At 44.7% G+C, this 24,292-nt stretch overlaps 1 protein-coding gene across 1 annotated transcript in view; it reads right to left on the reverse strand.

The window, feature by feature from the left end:
- The window catches only part of IL1R2 (interleukin 1 receptor type 2), a 33,456-nt gene extending 9,588 nt beyond the window's left edge, over positions 1 to 23,868 (reverse strand). Inside the window, exons 1-4 of the mRNA XM_059133289.1 lie at positions 23,694 to 23,868; positions 7,737 to 7,864; positions 6,879 to 7,143; positions 1,334 to 1,514 (exon numbers count right to left, since the gene is read on the reverse strand). Of these exons, the coding sequence (XP_058989272.1) occupies positions 1,334 to 1,514; positions 6,879 to 7,143; positions 7,737 to 7,864; positions 23,694 to 23,707 (588 nt within the window). The 5' untranslated portion in view covers positions 23,708 to 23,868. The remainder of the gene's footprint in view (positions 1 to 1,333; positions 1,515 to 6,878; positions 7,144 to 7,736; positions 7,865 to 23,693) is intronic.
- Positions 23,869 to 24,292: the final 424 nt, after the last annotated feature.

The raw sequence follows: 24,292 nt of genomic DNA on the forward strand, positions 1-24,292 counted from the left end.
ATGCCAGGGAAGCTAGACCAGAATTATACACAGTACCTGCTCAGTAATGATTAGCATTGGTATCCTGTATGTATCTTGTAGCTATAATACCAGTCAACTGGCTGAGCGTCTCTTGATTGAAAGGTTAATTTCTATCAAATATTAAGCAAGTAACTGTAGTTTTCAGTATCAGTCTATGGTCTATCTAGATCAGGGGTCAGCAAATTTTTCTATAAAGGACCAGACAGTAAATATTTCAGGCCTACAGTCTAGATGCCCTCTGTCCTCTGCTAAATTTGAAGAGCCACTCAACTTGGCCCTTGCAGTATGAGACCACAAACAGCATGGCCACCTCCCAGTAAAACTGTATTTATGGACAACGAAATTTGAATTTTATATCTTTTTCACATATAATGAAATACTAGTCTTCTTTTAATTTTTTTTAAGATTTTCTTTATTTATTTGAAAGAGAGAAAGAGAGCACCGTAGGGCAAGTGGCAGACAGAGGGAGAAAGAAAAGCAGGCTTTCTGCTGATCAGGGAGCCTGAAGTGGGGCTCGATTCCAGGACCCTATGGGGATCAATCCCAGGACCTGGGATAATGACTTAAGCCTAAGGCAGACACTTAACTAACTGAACCACCAAGGCATTCCTAACTTTTTAAAAAACATTTCTTTATTTATCTTAGGGAGAAGGTGAGGGAGAGAGAGAGCAAGCATGTGCTTGGGGTGGGAGGGGGGGAGTGAGGGGGAACAGAGGGAGAGAACCTTCAAGCAGACTCCCTGCTGTGCATGGAGCCCAATATGGACCTCGACCTCATGACCCATGAGATCATAACCTGAGCCAAAGCCAAGAGTCAGATACTCAACCAACTGAGCCACCCAGGTGCTCCTCTTTTAATTTTTTTTTAACCATTTAAAAAAGTGAAAACTATCCTGAGCTGTCGGGCAGGTGACAGGTCAATTTGGCCACTGATCATAGCTATAGTTTGCCCATACCTGGTCTACACAAGTGCTCTATGATAGTATTTATTCAACCAGTCAAGAAAACAAGTATTTCTTTTTTTTCTACATTGCTATAGACAAATGTCCGTGTAAAAAGCTATTTTCTGGAGTAAGCTGTCACTTACTCCATTCATTTTGCATTCTGGCTTCTCAAAGTTCTACTCTGAGGACCCTTACCCAAGCCACATACAGATGAACAGAACCTATTAGTCAGCCCCCTTTTAAAAAATAACTGGTTGAAAAAAACAGAAATATAAAAGTGAGTATATTGTCCTCAGAATGAGCATTTTATATCTTTCCCGTGTCTAGTAAAACACATTTTAATTAAAGCAGCAATTTTTAAAGACGTACCTTGTACCAATGAATCTTCATGTCCATTTTGTTATGGGTGAATTCACTCAGCTCAGGGCAAACTAAGGACCCAGAGGTTGACAAAGTTAGAATTTGTGGGTACGATATGAAAGGGAGGGAAGCTTCTGTCTTCTCAAAAACCTTGAGCTCAATGGACATTTCATCACAGTAAGAAGCATTTCTGAAGTAAAGGGGGAAAAGGCATAATAAATGACAAGGCAAAATAACAGCAACACTAAATGAAATTGAGGATAATTTTCCCAAACCCATTAAATTCTGGGAATCATCTATCAACTGATGTCAAATTTCAGAAAACTGCAGAGAACTCTGGGTAAGATCTCTAAAATATTTTTCGCAATACTGCATGGGGGAAATGAACTTGGCAAGCTTCTTTTTTAATTTGGGTTTTTTTTTTTTTTTAATTTTTGGTTCACCTAACTAACCTCAATATCATAATTCTATTAAGACCATAGGACCGGGGAAAGGGTAGAGGCAAAACATTGATAGAAACATGGGGAAAACAACATAAAAATACAGTTATCTCAGCTAAGTAAGTTCCTGGCTACATAATCAACAGAGACCATGAGAACGTGTGCTATATGAGGAGGGGAAAGAAGGAAGAAGCCTGCACAGCAAAAGATCAAACAGTCTATATCTAAAGAAGGAAGAAAGTGTGAAAAATGTCTGGAGAGAAGTAAGTGATAAAAGCTTGGTACCTGAAAGTAAAAAGAATATCTAATATTATATTTCATGTCTGCTTAAAAAAAGGAAAAGGATGAACAAACATCTTTGGCACAAAGAAATGCAGAAAGCTATCACCTTGAAAAATACATGATCTCACTGTAAGTCAAAGAAACACCAATGAGGACACAAGACCAGTGCACACCTGAACATAGGCATGGAAGCAGCTGGGAGAGGTGTGTGCCAGGCCCTGGACTCGGTGCTCTCCGTAAGTTATTTCATGTATTATCCAACCCTACAGGGTAGGAATTATTAGCATATCATTTTTAGATGAGGAAAATTAGGTATACAGAAATGAAGTTACTTCCTAAGACTGCAGAGCTACTTAGAGGTCAGACCAAGGTTAGAAGCCCAGGAGGGCTCTGGGAAAACCCCTAAATTGGGGCACTATCTCCAGAAACCAAACTTATTACACATACCAAGAGTTCCAAACCTGTTCACATTATTGATCTGGTAATTACATATGGGCCAGACAGTCCATGAAAATAACTCAAAAAAGACTGGTGGGTAGAGAGTAACTTGGTCACCACCCACATTCTCCATGTGGCGTGGCCTCCCCACAGCAAAGGGATGGTGGTCATTAGGGCTGTTCACCGAGTACGTCCAGTTCCCCCGCCCTGAGCAAACAGTGGAATTACACATCATGGCCCCACCATGGGTGATAAATAAGCCTTTGTGGTTTTAAGCCACTCAGATTTGGGGGCTGTTTGATTTAGCAGCATAATCTACCCACCATGGTTGACAGAAATCCAAGCGGGTTCTAGATCAGAAGCGAATAAAAATCACAGGAATAGGGCTGTGTTAATACCTGCCAAAGGGTATTAGGGCGACTACTGTTGATTCTTACTCCACTGGAACCCCAGTCTTAGAGCTGGAATAGAGTTCTAGAGATCAACCAGGGGAACTCTCTCACATGCTAAGGAACCTTGACCCTGGGATTTCATCTGCCCCTCTCAATCTCAGAGCTCTCTTTTCCTACAAAATCAGAAAATAAAGGGGTGCCTGGGTAGCTCAGTTGGTTGAGCACCTGACTCTTGATTTTGTCTCAGGTCATGATCACAGTGTCATGAGATCGGGCCCCACATCAGGCTCTGAGCTCAGCAGCATGTCTACTCAAGATTCTCTCTCCCTCTCCCTCCACCTGCCCCCCTCCAAAATAAATGAATAAATAAAATTTTTTTTAAGAAAAGAAAATAAAATAAGGGAATTAGGTACAGTCTTTTTAATCAAGTAGAAAAAGAAACTTTAAGACAAACAGGACTCAGTTCACATCTCCCTGGTTTTTGCATATTATCCCTCCAGTAGTCAATAAGTATTGCCTTTGGGAAAGAAAAGGCATTTCCATATATATATATGCAGTCCATCTTCTATGGTGCTCCCGATAACTAGATGCTTCACATGCTGTGATTTCACAGGACTCCCAACAAACTCTCCCCATTCGAGAGGAGAAAACTGAGATCCATAAATGCCAAGTAATAAGACCAAGGTCCTACTGGCTAGAAAATGAGAGGGCTAGGATTCACACTCATACCATTCTACGTCTGAATTCCAATCTTTGTCTACCACACTATTAAATTTTCTTAGTAGCACTCCTTAGGAAAACATTAGAATTTTCTCCTCTAAAAGGTAGGAAAAACTATGCATTTATAGCTATTGTAAAATCAGATATCCACATTGCCCTGAAAGGGAAATAAGAGACTGCCTACCTGTTTCCTAGGCAAGGTCCACAGACAGGACTGAGCACACCACCCCCTACCCTCCACCTCAACACACAACATCTAAGACTGGGGCTGATATTGTCTGAAAATCTCCCATTCACCAGTCATTCCCTTGTGCTATGAATCCACTTTATTTGGTTCTCTTTCCAAATGAAAATCCTCATTGATACAACTCCTCCTTAAATCAAGCAGATTTAGGAGATGTGCAGGCTCTAAAGCTGGCTAGTAGAAGGAGTGGGCAGAGCCTGGGGGCAGGATACAAGCAGCAGCTGGAGACAGAAGACCAGAAGCACCAGTTCCCAGTCTGCCCTAATCCTTCCAGGAGAACTTAGCCAGGCAAGGTTTGAAATCACCAGCACTAACTGCACCTACAACTTTCTCCTGCAAGAAGTAGCAAGGGGGCGCCTGGGTGGCTCAGTGAGTTAGGGCCTCTGCCTTCGGCTCGGGACATGGTCCCGGGGTCCTGGGATCGAGCCCCGCATCAGGCTCTCTGCTCCGTGGAGAGCCTGCTTTCTCCTCTCTCTCTGCCTGCTAGTGATCTCTGTCTGTCAAATAAATAAATAAAAGAAAAAAAAAATCTTAAAAAAAAAAAAGAAGTAGCAAGCTTTGCCGAGACTACTGAGTGGGAAATGGACAGTCTTTTCAATAAAAGGTGTTAGGAAAACTGGATACCCACTTGCAAAAGAATGAAGTCAGACCATTACCTCATGCCTTGCATAAATTTTAATTCAAAATGGGTCAAAGACCTAAACACAAGTGCTCAAACTATAAAAACTCTGAGGTGAAAACACAGGGCAAAAGCTTTTCATTAGATACAGCAATCTTCTTGGATAGGACATCAGAAGCAGAGGCCACCAAAGAAAAAATAGATAAATTGAATTTTATCAAAATTTAAAAAAACTTTGTGCGTCAAAGGACATTATCAAAAGAGTAAAAAGGCAACCCATGGCAAGGGGGAAAATAGTTGTAAATCATATATCTGGGAAAGGATGGATAGCCAGAATATAGAAAGAATTCCTACAATTCAAAAACAAATAACTCGATTAAGGAATGGATAAAGAAGATGTGGGGTCACCTGGGTGGCTCAGTGGGTTAAGGCCTCTGCCTTCAGCTCGGGTCGTGGTCTTGGGGTCCTGGGATCGAGCCCCACATCGGGCTCCCTGCTCAGTGGGGAGTCTGCTTCCCTTCCTCTCTCTCTGCCTGTCTCTCTGCCTACTTGTGGTCTCTATCTGTCAAAGAAATAAATAAAATCTTAAAAAAAAAAAAAGAAGAAATGTGATACACACACATACATACACACACACACACACACACACTGGAATATGACTCAACCATAAAAAAGAATGATCTCTTTCCATTTGCAATGACATGGATGGATTTAGATGGAGTAACACTAAGTGAAATAAATCAGTCAGAGAAAGACAAAGACTATATGATTTCACTCATAGGTGAAATTAAAGAAAAATTGTGTTCATCACAAAACAGATGAATAAAATAAAAAAGAGACAAACAAACAAAAAGATTCTTAAACCCTGAGAACAAACTGGTGGCTGCCAGAGAGGAGATGGGTGGTGGGATGGGAGAAATAGATGAAGGCAATTAAGAGTATACTTAGCAATGAGCACTGAGAAACGTATAGAATTGTTGAATCATTATACTCTGTACCTAAAACTAACATAACAGGGCATGTTAATTATATTTCAATTTTTAAAAGAAATTTAAAATAATGAGACAACAAAAATTTTAAAGTTAAAAATGGGCAAAGGACTTAAATAGACATTCGGCCAATAAAAGACACAGAAAGATGCTTAGCACTACTAATTATTAGGGAAATGCAAATCAAAACCATAATATATCACTTCATGCCCAGTAGGATGGCTATTATCCTTCTCCAAGAAAACAGTAAGTGTTGGTGAAGATGTGAAGAAACTGGAACCCGTGTATACTGCTGATGAGAATGTAAAATGGAGCAGCCACGTGGCAAACGATATGATGGTTCCTCAAAAAATTAAACATAGAATGACCACTGATCCACCAATTCTCTCCTGGGTTTGTACCCAAAATAAGTAACAGCAGGGACTCAACGAGATCTTTGCACACCTATGATCAGATCAACATTACTCACAGTAGCCAAAAGCAGGTAGACTGTCCCCTGACAGATAAATGGGTAACCAAAACATGGTGTATTTATGCAATGGAATATCATCCAGTCTTAAAAAGGAAGGAAATTCAGATACACCTTCAGTGTGCATGACCCTTGAAGACACTGTGCTCAGTGACATAAGTCAATCACCAAAGCACAAACACCATCTGACTCCACTCCTCTGAGGTAAAGTACTCAAATTCACAGAGAGAGACAGAAGGTGGGGGCTGCCAGGAGCTGGGGGACGGAGAAGGAGGAGTTCATGGTTAATGGGCACAGAGCTCCAATGTGGGAAGATGGAGAATTCTGGAGATGGACGGCGGTGACGGTTGCACAACAAAGTGAATTGGAAAGGATAAAGAGGAAGGGGGCTCCAGCCTCCACATCAGGAGCTCTGAGTTCCTGTCTCAGCTCCACACACACCACCTGGGAGCATGTTATTAGTGAGCTCGGTCCCCTCACACATACAATAAGCAGTTGGGCTAACTCATTCCTCAAGTCTCATCCACTGTTCTACATCAATTTCTTCTCTCCAGGTGGATGTGGGCATGAACAAAATGGATCAAATCCCTGCGGAACTAGAGTTTACATTGTAATGGGCTAGACAACATTAAATAGGTAAACACATGTGTGTCAGGTGAGGAAAAATACCAGCAGGGGAAAGAGAGGGACTGTCAAGAGTACTGGTTTAGGTAGAGTAGCTAGGGAAGTCTTCTCCAAAGAGGTGAAATTCGAGCAAAGACTTCAATGAAGGGAGAGAAGGAGCCATGAAGGCATCTGGGGAAGGCTCTCAGGTAGGAGGTTTCAGGAACAGTGAGGAGGACAGAAGGTCCTACACACTGGATTTTGAAATCCACGTCATCATTGAAGAACCATGCAGAAGCCCATTCTGGAAGGAGACCCACCCCCTACCCTAGTAGTCCCAGGGGATGTGGGGGTTTACCCGACAGTGCAGATGTAGGTGCCAGAGTCCTCCTGCAATGCTGGCAAGATCCAGAGAGCACCATCCTGGATCCACATTCGTGTCTCTTCTTCCCCTCGGACAGTTGGAGCAGAATCATTCTTACGCCATGTCACATTGACATGGGGGCTGACAGACGTCCACAGCCAGAGTTGCATCTGGGGGCACCTCAGAACCACAGGCTCCCCTTCCACCCTGAAGTCGGTTTTGAAATGCTTGCCAAGAAATCTGCAGTTTTCTGCTGCCACTAAAGGACAGGGAGACCACAGTCAGGCTTTGGATCCAAAAGCTCCTTTGACAGGCACATCTGAAGAAGCTGAGTGCCCCCAAACAAGTGGCCTGCACCCTGGGGGTCCCATTAACACCTCCTGTTATAATGATTTCAAAACTCCCCAAAACAACTTTAGGGCTTCTGTCCATTCCAATTTAAATTTTGTGGGAAAAGTTAAATCTGGTTCATATGGGGACAAAAAACGGTTAAAAAGTTTGGTCATATTTTTTCACTTGTTGACTCCTTAACATTAAAAGTAGATCTGGGCTGAGTTCAGATAGAAAAAGAGCTTAGTTGTGACAGGACATGTGGTTAAAATCCAAAAGCATCTTTTATTGAGTCCAAAGGCACTACTTTCTGGGCTCACTCTTTGGCAGAAATGATTGATGCCCATGCAACAGAGGAGATGGGCAGGAGGAAGATCTGTCCCACTTTGCTTTTTGAAAACAACAAACTTCACTAGATAAACAACTACATTTCCCAGAGAAGCTGCAGGCAGGCCCTCTTCAGCTAGATTAGTAAGATTTGGTAGTAAGATTCAGCTAGATTCAGTAAGATTGATTTCTTACCTGTGTGTTCCTCAGGCTGAATGGTGAAGGCTGAAACACTCATTATCAACGTGTACAAGATGAACATCATTTCTGGCAACTTCTGGAGGACACAGGAGATGGAGATCTCAGGTCCAGCACTCGGTAGCCTATAGGAGGAGACAGAGGGGTCACCAGGAGCCAGAGAGAGAACCCCTTGAAGTTGGTCCCGGCAGCAGGTTCTGGAGGCTTCATCTGATGATGGAAATCATTTTGTCTACAGTTTTTAGCAAGAAAATACAGAAGCTTTGAAATTGCATCTCAGTAACTATATTCACTGAGCATACCTACCATCAAACCCCCAAAGCACTTACAAGGTGTCTTGGAATAGATGTTCATATCCTAATGTCTCTCTCCTGGAGTACGCCTTAGCATTCTCTGCCCTGTGCCAAGATGCTCATTCCTCAGCTATGGCCACTGCTCAGGTTCTCTTCTCCTTCAGGTCCCTACTCAGCATCCCTGGTGGTGAGGTCTTCAATGACCTTCCTGTGTGAGCTGCACCACCCTTCTGCCTCGATGCTCCACATTTTTCTTTCCTACTCCATTGCTCTCTATGGCATTCCTCATCAACCATGTCTCCACCCTCTGGAATGCCAGCTCATGGGCTCAGAGATCCTACTGTATTTTACTCACAGCTACATCCTTAACTTCTATTTGTTAAATGAATGAATGAGTGAATTAATCACTAGCTGCGAAAAAGGTTTCATATTTTACATGTCAAAGAACTATTCCTATTGTCTTTATGGATTAGCTCTTACTTTACACACAATTCCGACATTCACTGGCAAACTACATACACCATGAACTCTCTGGTCTCCTGAGGGGAAAGCCAAATAAGGTCCAAATTGTGAATAACATACACAAGTTCGTGAAGCACTCCTGCCTACATACCTTCCCAAGACCAGAGCACCAGGTGCCTCTTACCTCCCTGCAGTTCTCAAATCATATCGTAATTACCTGTCATATTAGCTCATCAATGCCTCAACAATACTGCCAACAATCCTCCTCAAAACTGAAATGCATGAAACAATAGCCATGGCAATTGAGCCAATCGTGTAAAATGGTTCTGGCTCACAAGTCCGTGGATCAGATGGGGGTTGGCTGTCTTAGATCAAGCTGGGCTAGGCGTGGCTCCAGGCTTTGGGTGGGAGCTAAGTCGGCTCCATTGTCTCTCATCCTCCCTAGATCTATGACTGCCTGAGAGATAGATGAACCTCTTCTGTGATGGCAAAAACAGAAGCAACATGGACAAGAGCACTCAAAGCCTTGCCCAAAACTAGCTCATTCCCATGTGCCCCACATTCCATTCACCAAAGCAAGTCACATGGCCAGAATTGCCATCAGTAGGGCAGGGAAATTACCCCCACCTCTAGTAGGAGGAGTTCCAAGTTATGCCAGGAGGGGAAACACGTGGGAGCAACCATGACACCTACTACACCTGTTTATAATATGGCTCCGCATGGGTGGGGACAGCCTTGAGTCCCCGGAATAAGCCTGGTCTTATTCATAGCCCTCAAGGCCTACAAGATGCCCAGTCCCAGAAAATTCCAGTGAGTATTTATGATCAGAAACTAGCAAGGACTTGAAGTGATGAGTGAGTCCAGGAAAAATAAATAAATAAATAAATTCCCTCCCACTACCCCTCCCCCATTTCCTTAAAGTTTAACTTGGTTCCTGTTCCTGGAACAGATATCATTGTGAATGTCTCACAATAAGCCCACAGGGCCCTTAGGTGGCCAGGGCAGGGTTAGCAGACTGAGGAAGCAGTCCTTGTATGCTAGAAACTCTCGCTCATCAGAAGGCATGTGCTCAGAATTGTAGTCTGAACTCCCCCTCTGGTGATTAGGAGCCAGGATGGGTAGTGAATGACCTGAGATGTGCCCCTTCGCTGGGTGTCTGCCCCAGGGCTGTTTCCTCTAAATTCTTCCTGGTTCTGCATGGTCTTATCCTTCACATGTTTCTGAAATACAAATATTTCCTGTAACTTTAACCACTAACCCCAGCCTCAGGTTAACCAGGCCACTTGATTAGCATAAACGTCACATCAGCATTGAGCAAGGTGCTTTGTCCTCTACACCCACATTAGCTTCTCACGTCCCTAACTGTGCTGATCCCCGCCAGACTCACTGGTTCTCTAGAAAGGATATGAAAGATGTTGGAATCAAATACACATGTATAACCAGTACCACATATCCGAATAAGTGAACGAAGTCAAGGATGGTGACACAGGGATACGTGTAATAGTGACAGCTACTGAGCTGAATACTGAGCATCTATTCTCTCATTTTACCTCCATGATGTGAGTATCATGCCAATTTGACAGATCATGTAATAGAAGAGATTAAGGAGGTTATGTAGCTGAACTAATATCTTACAACTAGTAAGCAGGAATTGAAGTTTAAACTAAACCCAGGACTACTGATTCCAAAGCCCTAACTCTTCAAAAATACAGTTTCTATGACAGATGTGCTAGTTTCCTCCTCTAATATTAGTCTTTTCCTGCTTCCCCAATTATAGAATACCTAACTCAACGCAGCACATCACTAGCCCACATAAAGACTACATTTCCCATCCTCCCTTGCAACTAGAAGTGGCCACGTGACAGAATATAGGCCAATAAAACATAGGTAGAAAAGTGGGCTCCTTCTGGGAAGTTGACTTAAAAGTCTCCTCAAAAGACTTCAAGGTCTCCACTGGTCTGCCTTTCTGCTGGCTCAGTCTGGATGTGATGGGTGAACTGTAGCCATCATGTTGGGCCACAAGGCACAGGCCACTGGCTGGCAGTGCTGGGGCAATAAGACAGGAGCATGAGTCCTTGGTGGCTTGGCTTCGTGGAACAGCTCTCCCACCCTAGACTTTTTTGGTTTCTGGTTTTTTTTTACGTTTAGACTTCCTGCCATACACAGCCAAACCTAATCCCAATATGCAAACTTTCCAAAGTTTATGAAAAGGACCCCGGGAAAAGGAGCCCTGCCGGGGCTGTCCCTAGTCCTCTTTCTGATACTCAACAGTTTCAGAGCGCCAATTCAGCTCAAAGGCAAAGGAACTGGGCAGCCTCCCTTTGGAGGGGAGCACCCCACCCCGGCAAGACAGGTGCAGGCTTAGCCTTGATTTATGTGCTTTGTAACCAAGTTTAAAATTATTTTTATGCCAGAAAGTCTGGCTGATGTTAGCTGAGGCTTCACAGAGCTACAGAGCAGAAAGTGTCCTAGAGAAATCCCCTCACTTTCTTTTTCAGGTGTGTTGAAATCACCTTGGACATTAATCCTCTTCTCAAAATTACACATGTGGTCAGAGCGAAAAGTAGAAATGTTTCAACGAAGATCCTGTTCCAGTGGAACAAAATCTTAAACTGTTGTCCTCCTCAAGCAACAGCTGGCCATTCTCCATCTCCCCTTTGGCCCCCTTCCAACCCAACCCAGAGGGACCCCTTCACTCAAGGGAATTGTATTGGTTGCCCTATGAGGACTCGGGTAAAACAGCCACTTTACTGTGACCTCTTCAGGAAGTGGCTTCAGGTAATTAAACCGCAAACACGGAGTAGTGATCATTTTCAAAAATCAAAACCTCAAGGGAAGGCTGGAACCAAAATCGCCAGTGTGGGAAAGAGTAAGTCTTTGGCAGGCCCAAAGGAAAAAGAATTTGTTCTGCAGAGGTTTGCAGCAAAACATTCCTCTCCTGACCTACTTTCTTTCAATGTGTCTTTAAATTACAGACAATTTGATATTTCTGCTTGAATCTGAGTTGACCTTTTTACTGGAAGAAAGAAATTTTAAAGGCAGCTGGTTCCAAGAATTTGAGTGACTTTTTTTTTTCTTTTTTTTTTGGTCGCACAACCATGTTTCATGTTTCACTACACCCTGTTTGAAAACAGAGGAATGAGATGAAAAGCCGGTCTGCGCATAAGGAAATCTCCAATACTGTGTGAAGAGTGAAGGGAGGGAGAAAGAACACAGCTCCCCGGGCTCAGCCTCCTGATCACAGTCTGCTTCACTTTCTCATTTAATTCTGAAAAGTTCCAACAAACCAAAAAGGTGAGAGAATGGTATAACACCCCTTTGTATTCCACCTAGATTCACCAATTATTAATATTTGGCTTTATTCCCTTTCTCTCTGGCTCTCTGGCTCTCTGTCTCTCTCTCACACACACACGTACATATTATATACACATATACCTATTTTTCCCCTGAACATGGGAAAGTGGCAGACATTCTCACCCTCCACCCCTAAAGACTTTAGAGTGCATGGAGAACACATTTTTAGCAGACTGAGGACAAATGTGTAAGTAAATAATAGAATGATAGCTCCAGAGATAAATTTTCAGGCATTTAAAGTGATGCAACATCTTACTCCATAATATATTTTAATGTATCTCTTGATTCACTGAGCTTTAACTTCTCTTTATTTCTGTCTTCACCTTGTTACCGGAAGTTTATAGGCAACTGCCCATCTCTGAGTCAGGAGGTACAGTCATCCAAAAAAAGCAAAACAAAGGTGACAGATCTTGAATATTAATGAAGTCAAATAGTTTATCAGGCCTGACGCATACCATATGTCACCTCCAGTTCGTAAAATAAATCCCTAAAAACCAACACATGTTGGAGCAGGCATGTGCTTTAAAACCTTTTGACAGCCATGGGAAAATAAATATTTTCACTAAAGTGAAGCTTGGGAAATTTTTTAAAATTCAAAGCAGAGACAAAGTGAGTATTTTGAACTCAGTCTCTGGAAATCACAGAACATGAAGAGTTTGGGGAATAAGGAAATAAAAATAAATGTAAATAAATAAATAACAAGGTCCTATATTTCTCTGAAACTAGAAGCAGAGAAATATAGGACCAGGTTTGAGGCAGGAGGTTTTTTTGTTTGTTTTTTGTTTGTTTGTTGTTTTGTTTTGTTTTGTTTTATTTTATTTTGTTTTGTTTTTTTAATATACTGGCTCAAAGCAGAACCCTGGATGGGCTGTCCACAGCTTATTGCTGTTTCTACTGAAAAGAGAGAAGCCAGTTTCCCCATCTCACACACACACACACACACACACACACACACACACACCCCAGAACTGAGGGAATTCAGTGCAGCCTGGTGAGATTGTTTCTGGTCTGCATGGCTGTGTCAGGATAAGAGCACCTCAATGTCCTTGATCCTAGTGGGGCCTGGGAGTCTGGGAGCCATGGCACAGGAAGACCCATCTTTGGGCCACGATGGGCTGAATCTCAAGGGAAAATTTAGAGAAACTCAGACTTGGCTCCACTAATGGCTACAGGCTATCTATTTTTTAATTTCTCCCAACAAGTGTCCCTTCTCTCTAAAAGCACTCTTTCCCTGTCAAACCTTTTGGACTTGGCCAACTTCTGCCCCCAAGAACCACTGACTAAGAGATTCGGTAAACCAACCCAATTCATCTCTGCACTCTTTCAAATCCTCTGTTCACACTTTGCATTCCCAGTAAGGCTGAATCATTCAGACGCACTCCCCCCCAGCCCCCCGCAGACTGGACCATCAGCCACAGATACTTTCTTCACCACAGGCGAGCCCCTCACAAGACCACTCCTCTAGCTCAGAATGATTGCCATCCTCCTGCAAAATGACTGATGCAGAAGCTCCATCCATGAGGCGCTCAGTATGAATCCACCAGGCTTCAAGTTCTCCCAGCCTGGTATCTGCATAAGAGGAATTTTCCGCTCTAAGAAATTCCAGAGGGCAACACTCATGAGCCTAGAAGAGTGCATCATCCCCATTATAAACATGAAGCAATGGAAATAGACTCAGATACATTTAGTAACTTAGCCAAGGCCACAAAGCTAATGCAATGCTAAAGTGGAATGCAAACCTGAGTCAACACAGTCTTCAGCTTTGGTATTCCTCACCTGCTCTGTAGAGGCACCAGAACCCAAAACTAGAGGGGGCACCATGAGCCATTAAGCTTAGCAGCCCACCTAACAGTCTTCCCAAACTCGGCATCCCCACAGATGGCCAAGTTTAGCCCTCATTAGATGGGCACTTCCAGTCTTGGGAAGTACACATGATCAGAACCTTCTGTCATTTCAGAATGCAAATCTGCCTTCTCCTAAGCTCCACTCCTTGGTCAGATGCCACCCCACGAAGCAGCTCAGAAGTCTAGCTGTATCTTGCAGCAGTCTGGAGAGTTTATATAGGAGAGCACACGGACTCGAGAGTCTGAAAGAACCTTGTAGGCCAGCTCGGTAGTTCTGTGCCAGGGGTAGATCACATTGCCTCTGAGAGGCTTAGTCTATTCATCTGTAAAATGGCTGCAGCCTGGCGTGTAGCAGAGAGGGGCAGATGGTGTGTGATGTGTACAGAGCGCTGGCAAAGAGAAATCACTTGACGAGTGGTGGCTCTCATCAGCATTTTACAGAAGCAGACCCCAAAACTCAGGAGGTGATTAACTTTCTCAGGATCCTGCAACTGACAGAACTAAGGGAGAAGTCAGAGATGCCACCGTCTGTGTTCTTACTAAGTCCTGCTGAAGGTCCATCCCACAGCCTGAGAACTTTCGGTACTGTAGGCAATAACTTACTAGAACCGGTTGCTACTAAGAAAGGTGTTCAGCTTTACCTAGTGGAATCAGAAGCCTGACGCCTAAATCCCTATCATAGAAGGGCGCTTAACACGGAAACACAATCACACACACACACACACACACACACACACACACACACACTCAATCAACGCCCGGTGTGTGGCATTCCCATGCTGTCATTCAGACTGACATCTTAGTGATAGAGCCTCTAAGCACACACAGCAAAAGACTGAAGCTGGATTCACTCTACCATTAACTGGCTGTGTGAGCTTAGGCAAGTCACTAACTGATTTACCCAATCTGGGAAACAGTTTCTTCATCTAAAATAAATACAAGAGCTGAGCTATTGAGAGCTCTTGCAACCCTCCCAGCCACTGAAGTCCTGAAAGTTCCAAACAAGGTTGAATTTGCACTTAAGTTTCAGCCCTGGACACAGGTTCTGCTTCAAAAGCACCAAATCCAGAGCTTTAATCAGATAACCACAAATCTCATCAACTCACTTGCAGGAATCCCAAAGCCGGCAAAGAGCTGAGGCACAACTCAAGACTTCTGACTTCTCCCGGGGATAGGAGTTCTAGGTCTTTTGGACTACCTGCTGGGTTACATTAGCTCTATGCTGATATGGGACAGGTACCACACATCCCGTAAGCTGAAGATGGCTTTCAACCTCTTATAATCTGAGTGTATGTAGTGAACACCCCAGATATTTAAATTATCAGTCATCCAGAAAACCTGTCCATCTGAAATATAACATGGACAGAGAAAACAAAGACAGAAAGACCCAAACAGGTGAAAGAGAGCCCATAAGATCCTGGCACGAAGGCGCGGATATTTTACTCCTAGAAGCAGCTTGGCAGCTCTCTTGCAGCAACTCGTTCTCCGAGTCTACGAGTCTTGTTGCTTCTCAGAGTGACAATTATACTTTCTAAGGATAGCCACAACAGTACCTCCCATCTTACGTGGTCCTCTGTAATGTGACGGTGCCACTCTGCCAGCAAAATGTGGAGCCCAACTCACCAACCTTGAATATGGGCCAGCCTGTGACTGGTGTCTAACCAACAGAATGATGCTGGGTGAGAGCTTCTAGCTGGGGTCTTTTGGATGTTTTCTCTGGGGAAAGACAGCCACCATGTAAGCTTTCCAACCACCCGAGACCACCTCACAGAGGAGGTCACCTGTAGGGGACCGAGTTCACAGTTCCAGCTATGTCTGGCCTCCCAGGAATCCCCTCAAGAACTCCAGCCATGTGAGTAAAGCCATCTTAGACTCCCAGAAGAGTCAATTCACTAGCCAAGTAAGTACCACTGCTTGAACTCAATCAAACCACATGGAACAGAAGAAATCACCTAGCAGAGCCCCTCTCAAATTCATGACCTACAAAAATATGTGAGTTATAATAACATGTGTGTTGTAAACTGCTAAATTTGGGGGCATTTTGTTACACAGCAGTATGCAACCAGAATGCTTGATCAAAAGCAGATTAGAGGTAGCAAATTAGAAAGAGGGACTGGGCTGGTGAACCAGAGAACACAGAGAAGGGAGAGGCAGTTGATGGCCTAATAACACAGGACACAGAAAGACATTAAGATAGATGCAGAGGGGGAAAGGAAAGAAAAACATTAAGAAAGTGCAAGAATCAAAATTACGGCAATCAGGAGCCAGTAAGAGCAGACACCAGTGGTCCCCTCCACCTCCCTGTGCCCGATGGGGGCATCAGGGTGTTATAGCACAAAACAGTTGATGTTCATGGTGATTTCCTTGAATCATGAAAAACAGTTTAAATTTTGTTCAGAATCCAGAACTCTTAGCATCTCCAATTCTTCTGCCACTATGCCCCAAAGAAAAGGGAAGACCAAAATCCTCCTCAGAAAGGAGGGAAGGAAGTGCATGTTACATATTCCTTCCTGGTAGGAAGGGGAAGTAGAAGAAAAGGCTTTGGGGTGGGGGGCAGGGGGTTCAGGTTAAAAGGAAGGAAACCACAAGAGGGGGTAGGCATATTGGCCCGCTCCTGACTCTGAGTTCAAAACCCGAGTGCAAAGAGACAGAAGTCCTGCTAGCCTGAGTTTCTCACTGATGAGGAAGAAACCCAGATACATCTCTGTGCTTCAAGTGGGGAATGGGAGGTAAACTGAGATCTGGGCTAATTTGGGGCTGCTGTGATAAAGGACAAGGTGACCTGGAGCTGGATATTCAGTCCATAAGGAGCAGTGTGGCCAAAGATGGAAACATGTCTCCACCAGCTGGTAAATATCACTTAAGCAAGCCCTGAGCCCTCTGTCCTCTGCTACCATGCCTTTCCTGGGGCTCCTCGGAGATCCTCGCAGTCTAGTAACAGATCCTATAGCGTCCGTTCTGACTAGTTGGTGCTTGTCCCCTGCTGGTTGTCAAACATCTTGAGTATCACCTGCACAAGTGGTCAGTCAAAGCCAGATGAGAAACGTGGCCTGGCGAAGACACAGAGAGCCTGTGGAGCCGGTGAGGGGCACAGTGGGCCCAAGTTGGCCATTGTGGAGGCTATGACCCAGCTGTAAGATCAGACTGTGGGTTTTCCCAGCTGCAGACCTCAGCAGTAGATTTGGCAGGACACCCCATGGCCAGTCAGGTATAGGAACATCTCCATGGATACCAGTGAAGGCCCCAGGCCATCAGGTGTGGATTGCCACCCTCCGCATCATGCCCTGGGGCATGGCTTCCATACTCTCAGACTCCTTCCTGGCTAGAAGAAAGCAATAAAGTGAGAAACTGAAAGCCTGAGCACTTACCCCCAAAGAGACTGAATAAATCTAAGAGAAGCAGATGTGAGCCAGCAAGATGGAGAAGACATGGTACTAAAGGGACCTCAATCACCAAATGAAAGGCTTGTTAGAAAAGTTAGAAAAGAAAGGTACATTTTTTGGCATCAGTTTACAGTGAATATAAATTTTCACCATGCTACAAATTTTAGAAATATTCTCTTCCAGGGATGCCTGGGTGGCTCAGTCAGTTAAGTATCTGCCTTTGGCTCAGGTCATGCTCTCAGGGACCTGGGATTGAGTCCCACATCTGGCTCCCTGCTCAGCAGGGAGTCTTCTCTGCCTGCTGCTTTTTTTTTTATTATTATTTATTTAAGAAAGAAAAAAGAAGTATTTCCTTCCAAAATTAAGTTGTCAAAAAAAGGGGGGATTTTCTGTTTATGCTTTGAAAAACCATCTTCCATCCCTGGGAAATGTGCCCGCCCAGAATGGCTAGTCCTCTGAGAGTCACAGAAGGTGGCAGCTTTCCCCAGCCCTGTGTTTAGCATGTCCATACAAGCTGATAAAAGTCAAGCAAAAACAAACAATTGAAAACCCAAGTGATTTTTATCTCTACTGTGTGGGGGAAATCCCTTGCCACAAGAAAGCTCACTATTTAGCTGAAGACAGCCCAGACTGACTGGGTTTTCCGCAGACCCAAAAAGTCCCCAGAAGCCCTTTGCCCTCCTCTGTGTCTGGGAGTGAGCGTTCCATTCACACACATAGCCCCTCTTGCTACTCTCAGCATTGGGATGTCCCACCATCTTGTCCCAGCGCCAGGAAGAGATCTATGAAGTCTGAGATCCTGCTTTCTCCCCAACACTCCAACCCAACTGAGCAACATGCCATGGTAGACAGACTCATGCTCACCAACATCTGGTACTTTTCTACTTTGGGGTACACACAGGATGCCACGTCTCTGTACCTTGAAGTCAGAGATAGCCGCAGAACAGGTTATAGCCATGAAAAGTAAGCAGGAAGGCCATGAGTCACTTGCAAGCCTATGCATTTCATTTCTGGTGCCCTACCCTCCAGCCCCCTTTTCTCTGAGCCCTCATTTATTGATGGTGGCCACATAGGATGATCAGGTCAACCTGATAGGAGGATGAGGTCTACTTCCACCCATGCATCTACTCCAGTGTGTTTCCATGTCTGTTTCTCTTTCTGCTAAGTAGGAGAACACCTATTTCCCACCCCAGCACCCATGTCCAAACAATCCAACAGACGATCTCCATGAGTTCTCTTTTGAAAATGTCCTCAGTAGCTATCATGAGCCATTATGGTCAGACACAGCTGACCAATGACAGTGATACTGCATGTGCAAGAGAAATGTGTTATATTAAGCTACTGAGATGTTTTAGGTTATCTATACCTTGGACCGATATGCGCAACAATCGAAGAGAAGAAATAAGACATCGGACTTGTTTTCTGTTGCTTTGTAGAAATCCCACAAACTCAGTGACTTAAAAGAACACCCCTTCATTAGTCATACGGCCATGGGTCAGATGTCTGGTCTCATCTTGGATGAAGTCTCTGCTGAGGGTGTTAGAGACTATCAAATCCCAAGGTTCTGTTCCATGTGTTTGTGAAGTCAGTTCCTTGTGATTGTATAAACTGAGGTACCCACTTTCTTGCAGGCTGTCAGCCAAGGCCACGGTCAGCAGCTGGAAGTTGTCCACCATTTCCTGACCCATGGCCATTTCCACAAGACAGTTTGTTTTTTCAAGACCAATAGAGCAACATCAGATGTTGCTTCAACTCTCTCCGACCTCTTGACTCTAACCTCTAGATCTTTTTTTTTATTTTTTATTTATTTATTTATTTTTTAAGAGCCCACCTGGTTGTTTCAGGCATGCTCAGGAAAATTCTTTTTGATTAACTTCAAGTCATCGCATCAGGGTCTTAAATTATACCTGCAAAATTCCTTTACCTTGGTGGCAGAAGGTAAATCTAATCATGAGGGTGATATCCCTTCACATTCATATATTCCATCCTCATTCAGGGGAGGGGGAATTACACAAGGGCATGGATCAGTGGGGGTCATCTTAGAATTCTGCCTCCGGCAGACATTTAAAAAAACATTCTGATTAATATTAGTTCTAGATAATCCAGGACCCATCCAACACTGTACATTCACTTCTTCCTTGCTCCCAAGTAAGAAAACCTTGGTTCAAATATTCTGAAGCTTTGCTATTTAAAGTATGGTCCATGGACCAGCAGCATCATTTGTGAAGAAATGCAAAATCTCAGGCTCCAACTCAGATTTAGGCATTGGGATTACGGGCATATCAACAGGATTTCTAGGCAATGAAGAAGCACTCGTTTTTAAACTGCCTTATACTTGGGGAGCCTGGGTGGCTCAGTGGGTTGAAGCCTCTGCCTTTGGCTCGGGTCATGATCCCAGGGTCCTGGGATCAAGCCCCGCATTGGGCTTTCTGCTCAGCGGGGATCGTGCTTCCTCCTCTCTCTCTGCCTACCTCTCTGCCTACTTGTGATGTCTGTCTGTCAAATAAATAAATAAAATCTTAAAAAAATAATAATAAACTGCCTTATTCTTAAGTAGAGTAGGCAGATGCTGACAGGGAATGAGAGCAGAGATTATAGTAAACCCCTATGTCCTGATCACCGCAGCTCTTCAGAGGGGTTTCTGAAATTTTGCTGTCAGAATTGTATGATCTGATGATGATGATATTGAAGATGCTAGCTAACATTTACTGAACACCAATATATGCAGGCAGTAGGCAAAGTTTTCCGTTATTTTCCCCAACATTAAGTGAACTACATATTATTATTTTCATTTTAGAGATGAAGACATTGGGGCTTACAGGAGTTAAATAACTCCTCTAAGGAAATGGGGCAGGTTTTGATCCTAATCCCTTTCACTCTGGGGGTATGTGATCATATTGTCAAAGCCAGTCCGCAAATCACAAACTGGGATCTGGGCCAGTTCAGCTTGTGAGTATGCATTATTCAGGGGAATGTTGATGTTAGTCTTCGTTGAATGTATTTCCCAAGAGACAAGCTCATTCCAGTTGTTCACTGGCTTTATCACTCATAGCCTCACATATTTGATTTACTGCATGGCCCCCCAGTACACTCAAGTTTGAAATCCCCAATGAAGCCAACGTATTCTTAAATGTCTCCTTGACGTTTCATGAAAACTTTGTGTGGTATGAATACTTTCCAGAGATCCTTAACCATAGCAAAGAACCTCTGCTCCCTACCCCATCCCTGTCATCCGATGAGTGAAACTAACATCCAGAAGCTAAATAACATGACGAAGTTGCGTGGCAAGGTAACTGGTCTTAAGCTGGACTCTTTGGGCCCAGAGTCAAATTCCACAATAATTCACCTCCTTCTGTTTAGGAAATTATTTATGCTTGTTATGAAACAGAGGTTCTTAACACCAAAGTGTGTTTCAGAAATGTTTGTAGGGAGTTTAATACAGATTTTCAGACTTCTCTCGTGTGCACACTCCTGGTGTGTAAAATGCCCATTTATCTGAAGTTTATCAGATAAATTGCAGGTTCAGAACACAGGGTTTGAAGGAAGAAAGGAGGAGTCCCTGAAGAGCTAATAAAAGGTGGGACATATCGCTTCTCGGCCTTTTGGCTAAGATCAAGTGTAATAAAAGGTGGGACACTAAGGAGTGTCAGAGATGGAATAGTGCAGGGGATCTCGGCCTTGGGTATACATCAGAACTGCCTGGAAGGTTTTCAACACTACTAATGCCCAGGTCCCAGCCCCCAACATGAATGATGTAATTGGTCCCAGGTACAGGGATTTTTAAGAGCTCCCCAGGTGATGGTAATGCTCGGCCAGGACTGAGAACCATCGGAGCGGGGACTGAGATGCCAGAGGACCAACAACTCCATCACTGTTTCTTTTATGACCCCCCTGGTTCTGGGCGGCCGGCCGGCCACAAAAGCTTCCATATTCCCTTCATCTCTTGGCTGCACTTTGCCACCCTCTTCCCTCCTATGTTAGGCAATGTCCCTTCATGAGTGGAGAACAAAACCACTAGGAGCCTGAGGTCAAGTTCCAGACACTGAGATACTTATCATTCCCTCTGCGCCTGTTTGTCCATCTGTTAAATAGAACTCTCCTATCTAAGACGTCCAGCCTCTAGCATTCATGTCAAACCCAGCAGGTCTCTGTGACTTCTATTTTGAAAATGGCTTCAAACATTTCTTGTCCTGAAACAACTCAGTGTGCTACTGGATCTGAAACCTCTTATTATCACCTAAGGAAGCAGTTCTCAAAGTGAGGTCCGCAGACCAGCAGCAGCAGAATCAGCATCACCTGGGAACCTCTACCTCAGACACCCTGCACATAAGACTGGATCACAGTCTGAGTGGATGGAGCAGTCTGTGCTTTCTAAGCCTCAGGGGTGCTAGTGCACCCTCAAGTTTGAAACGCACTGGCCAGTGAAACGCACTGATGGTCACCATCATGACCATGTGCCCTCATCCGGACAGCTGGTGATGGTTACAGAAAAAAGACAACTCAAACCCGTATGACCCAGGCTTTGTCCATTGCATTTTCATGTGACACGGACTTCTGCTAGCCCGGGGGAGGTGAGGAGGGATGGAGTCTGAGGGTCTTGATCACACAGGGGTTTGCTGTATAACAGCTGGTGGGTAAGGTCCGGTGGGAGCCAGAAGGTTGAGGGGACACCTGCTGGTAGGGCTTGGCAGGTGCTCCCAGGCAGCTGGGAGCAAAAGAGACTGTCCTCCCAGCGCCTCTGACACCATCCAGGCTTCCTGCTGGCCTTTTGGGGTAACCAGAGGCTAAAACATGGAAAATGCAATGGAACTGAACAAAACTAATGAGATGTGAGAGAAGGTGCTCTTCCTGTTGCGCATGTGGGAATATGGCACTGAGCCGGTGAGAAGGAACCCACTGCCCTCTTGAGATGGCAGAGCTCAGAAAGAAGAGCCATGGCAAGACTGAGCTTGGTGGGGTGGGGTGAACTGCAGAGAGGGAAGCTGGCCACATCCCCCGGCAGACCCCGAGCAGCTAGGGGAACCCTGCAAGGTCAATTCACTGAACTATTTACAGAAGAGGAAACCCAGACGGATGCCAGCCTTGACCTGGATCACAGCATTTCAGTGGCAGAGCTGGGGGCCACAACGTAGGGGACCCCTGAGGGAGCTGGGGTTCCACGAGGAGCAAAGGACTTCCAAGGGGAGGGATTCAAGAGAGAGTGCGCCAAAGAGTGAAAGCCAATGTTTCAGCCGCACCCACAGAGTGAGCCGGGCTACTCGAAGTGCTTTACATGATTCATACTCATTTACTTTTCCCATGACCTTATGATCCTCCCCATCGAGTTCACTATTTACAGATGGTGACATTGAGGCACTGAGGGGTTAAAAATAAATTGTGCAATTTACTTAATGATAACTGAGGATAAAAAGCAACTTTATTTTTAAAAATTGAATCCAGTGTTATTTCACAATAATGAAGCAGAGGATAAAGGTAAGCTTAATGCTGCCTGGCTATCAATAACTGGCCAGCTGCTGGCCACCAGGTAGATGACCTCTATTCAAAGGGTACCCTTCATTCACTACAGCATAGAATTTTATAAGACAGTTATGATATGGACACACATGTGACATATAGCTAGGAAGAGGGAAAGTCTCTTGAGAACTTGAACGCAGACCCCTTAGCCCCACGGCTTATACTTTCCCACCACGATCTGCTCACTACTCCTCTGAGACAACCTGGAACACTGGCCCTCAGCCAGCTCTGAAAGCACAAGTATTAGAAAAATCACACCTACTTTTAAAAAAAGAAAACATGCCATGCTAGAAAACCCCCTGACCTTCCGAAGAAGCAACCCTCTAAATTCAGTGTAAGCCTCACAGGCACAGGCTCTCCCGAGGTGACTGTCTACAGCTAGGAGTCTCTTTTAATTGGATCCCACAGCATTTCTGCCTGTCACTGTGAATCACAGAAGATCCTCAGAAATCCCCTGATCCAGCCCGTTTTTGACAGAGACGCTAAAGCCTAAGAAGGTCAGGGTCACCTTCCAACATGCAAAGGTCGCAGAGATGAGGAATATCACCCAGAGAAGGCACTCACGGTCCAGAGACACCAGGAAAGCCACCCCTGAAATGGAACCCAAGTGTCCTGACTGCCCAGATTCTCTCCCTCTCTCTCCCCCATTGTCATTCGTCTCTCACATTCCCTCTCTCATTCCAGCTCTCTCTTTCTCTCTCCTTTCCTCTCTCTCTATTCCCCTCATTCCGGCTCTCTCTCTCTCTCTCTCCTTCTGTCTGTCCCCCTCATTCTCTCATTCCCTCTCTCCTCATTCCATCTCTCATTCTCTCTCCCTCTCTCCCCCCTCATTCTGTCATTCCTCTCTCCTTCCCTCTCTCATTCCCTCACGCCATCTCTCTCTCATACCGTCTCTAGTTCTCTCCCCCTCATACTCTCTCCCCCTCATTCTTTCATGACCTCTTTCTCTCGTTCCCTCTGTCTCACTCGTTCTCTCTCCGCATTCCATCTCTCTTTCTCTCTCACAGTCTCTCTCCCTCTCTCTTCCCCCTCATTCTGACACTCCCTCTCATCCTCCGCGCGCGCTCTCTCTCTCTCTCTCTCTCTCTCTCAAAAGCCTCTTACCTGCAGCCCTGCATTCTTTGACCTTGTTGCTTCTCGCCTGGGGAAGGCTGCCAGGCCCGACTTTTACCTTCAGTGGAAACTGGGCAGTCCAAGCCGGGATTTATATCCCCGTCCTCCAGGGATTTCCTAATAGGGTTTGTGTCACTCTCTCTGACTGAGAGGCTATGGACACACCTTTTCCCTCCTCACAGGGGAGCACCCTCTCGGTGACTGCGCTGGGTGCGTGATCATTCAGATGGGGAAGTGGCCAAGGACACTGTGCGCAAGTTTCCCTGTTTTTTTGTGACTCGCTAAAACTTGCGTAGTTCCAGCTGAGAGGCGGTTTTGAAGTGATGTCTCTATTCTGCTGGCCGTGGCCTCATCAAAGACAAAAGGAGGTCTTCAGGTCTTCAGCCAGTGGGCTGGGAGGTGTTTTCCCCCACAAAACATCCCTTCTGGGATAGAAGGGAAGTTAAGCTTTGAGTTCTCCGGTTCCCAGTCTTATATGATGTTTAATTGTCATGCGAAGGAAGAGGGTGACTTTCCAAGTCTTTATTACCACTTGTGGAATTTGCCTAACTGAATAGCTTGTCCTCTAGAAATGGAACTTCCGTCCTAAG

Source organism: Mustela lutreola, chromosome 9, assembly GCF_030435805.1.
Source record: "Mustela lutreola isolate mMusLut2 chromosome 9, mMusLut2.pri, whole genome shotgun sequence".
NCBI lineage: Eukaryota > Metazoa > Chordata > Mammalia > Carnivora > Mustelidae > Mustela > Mustela lutreola.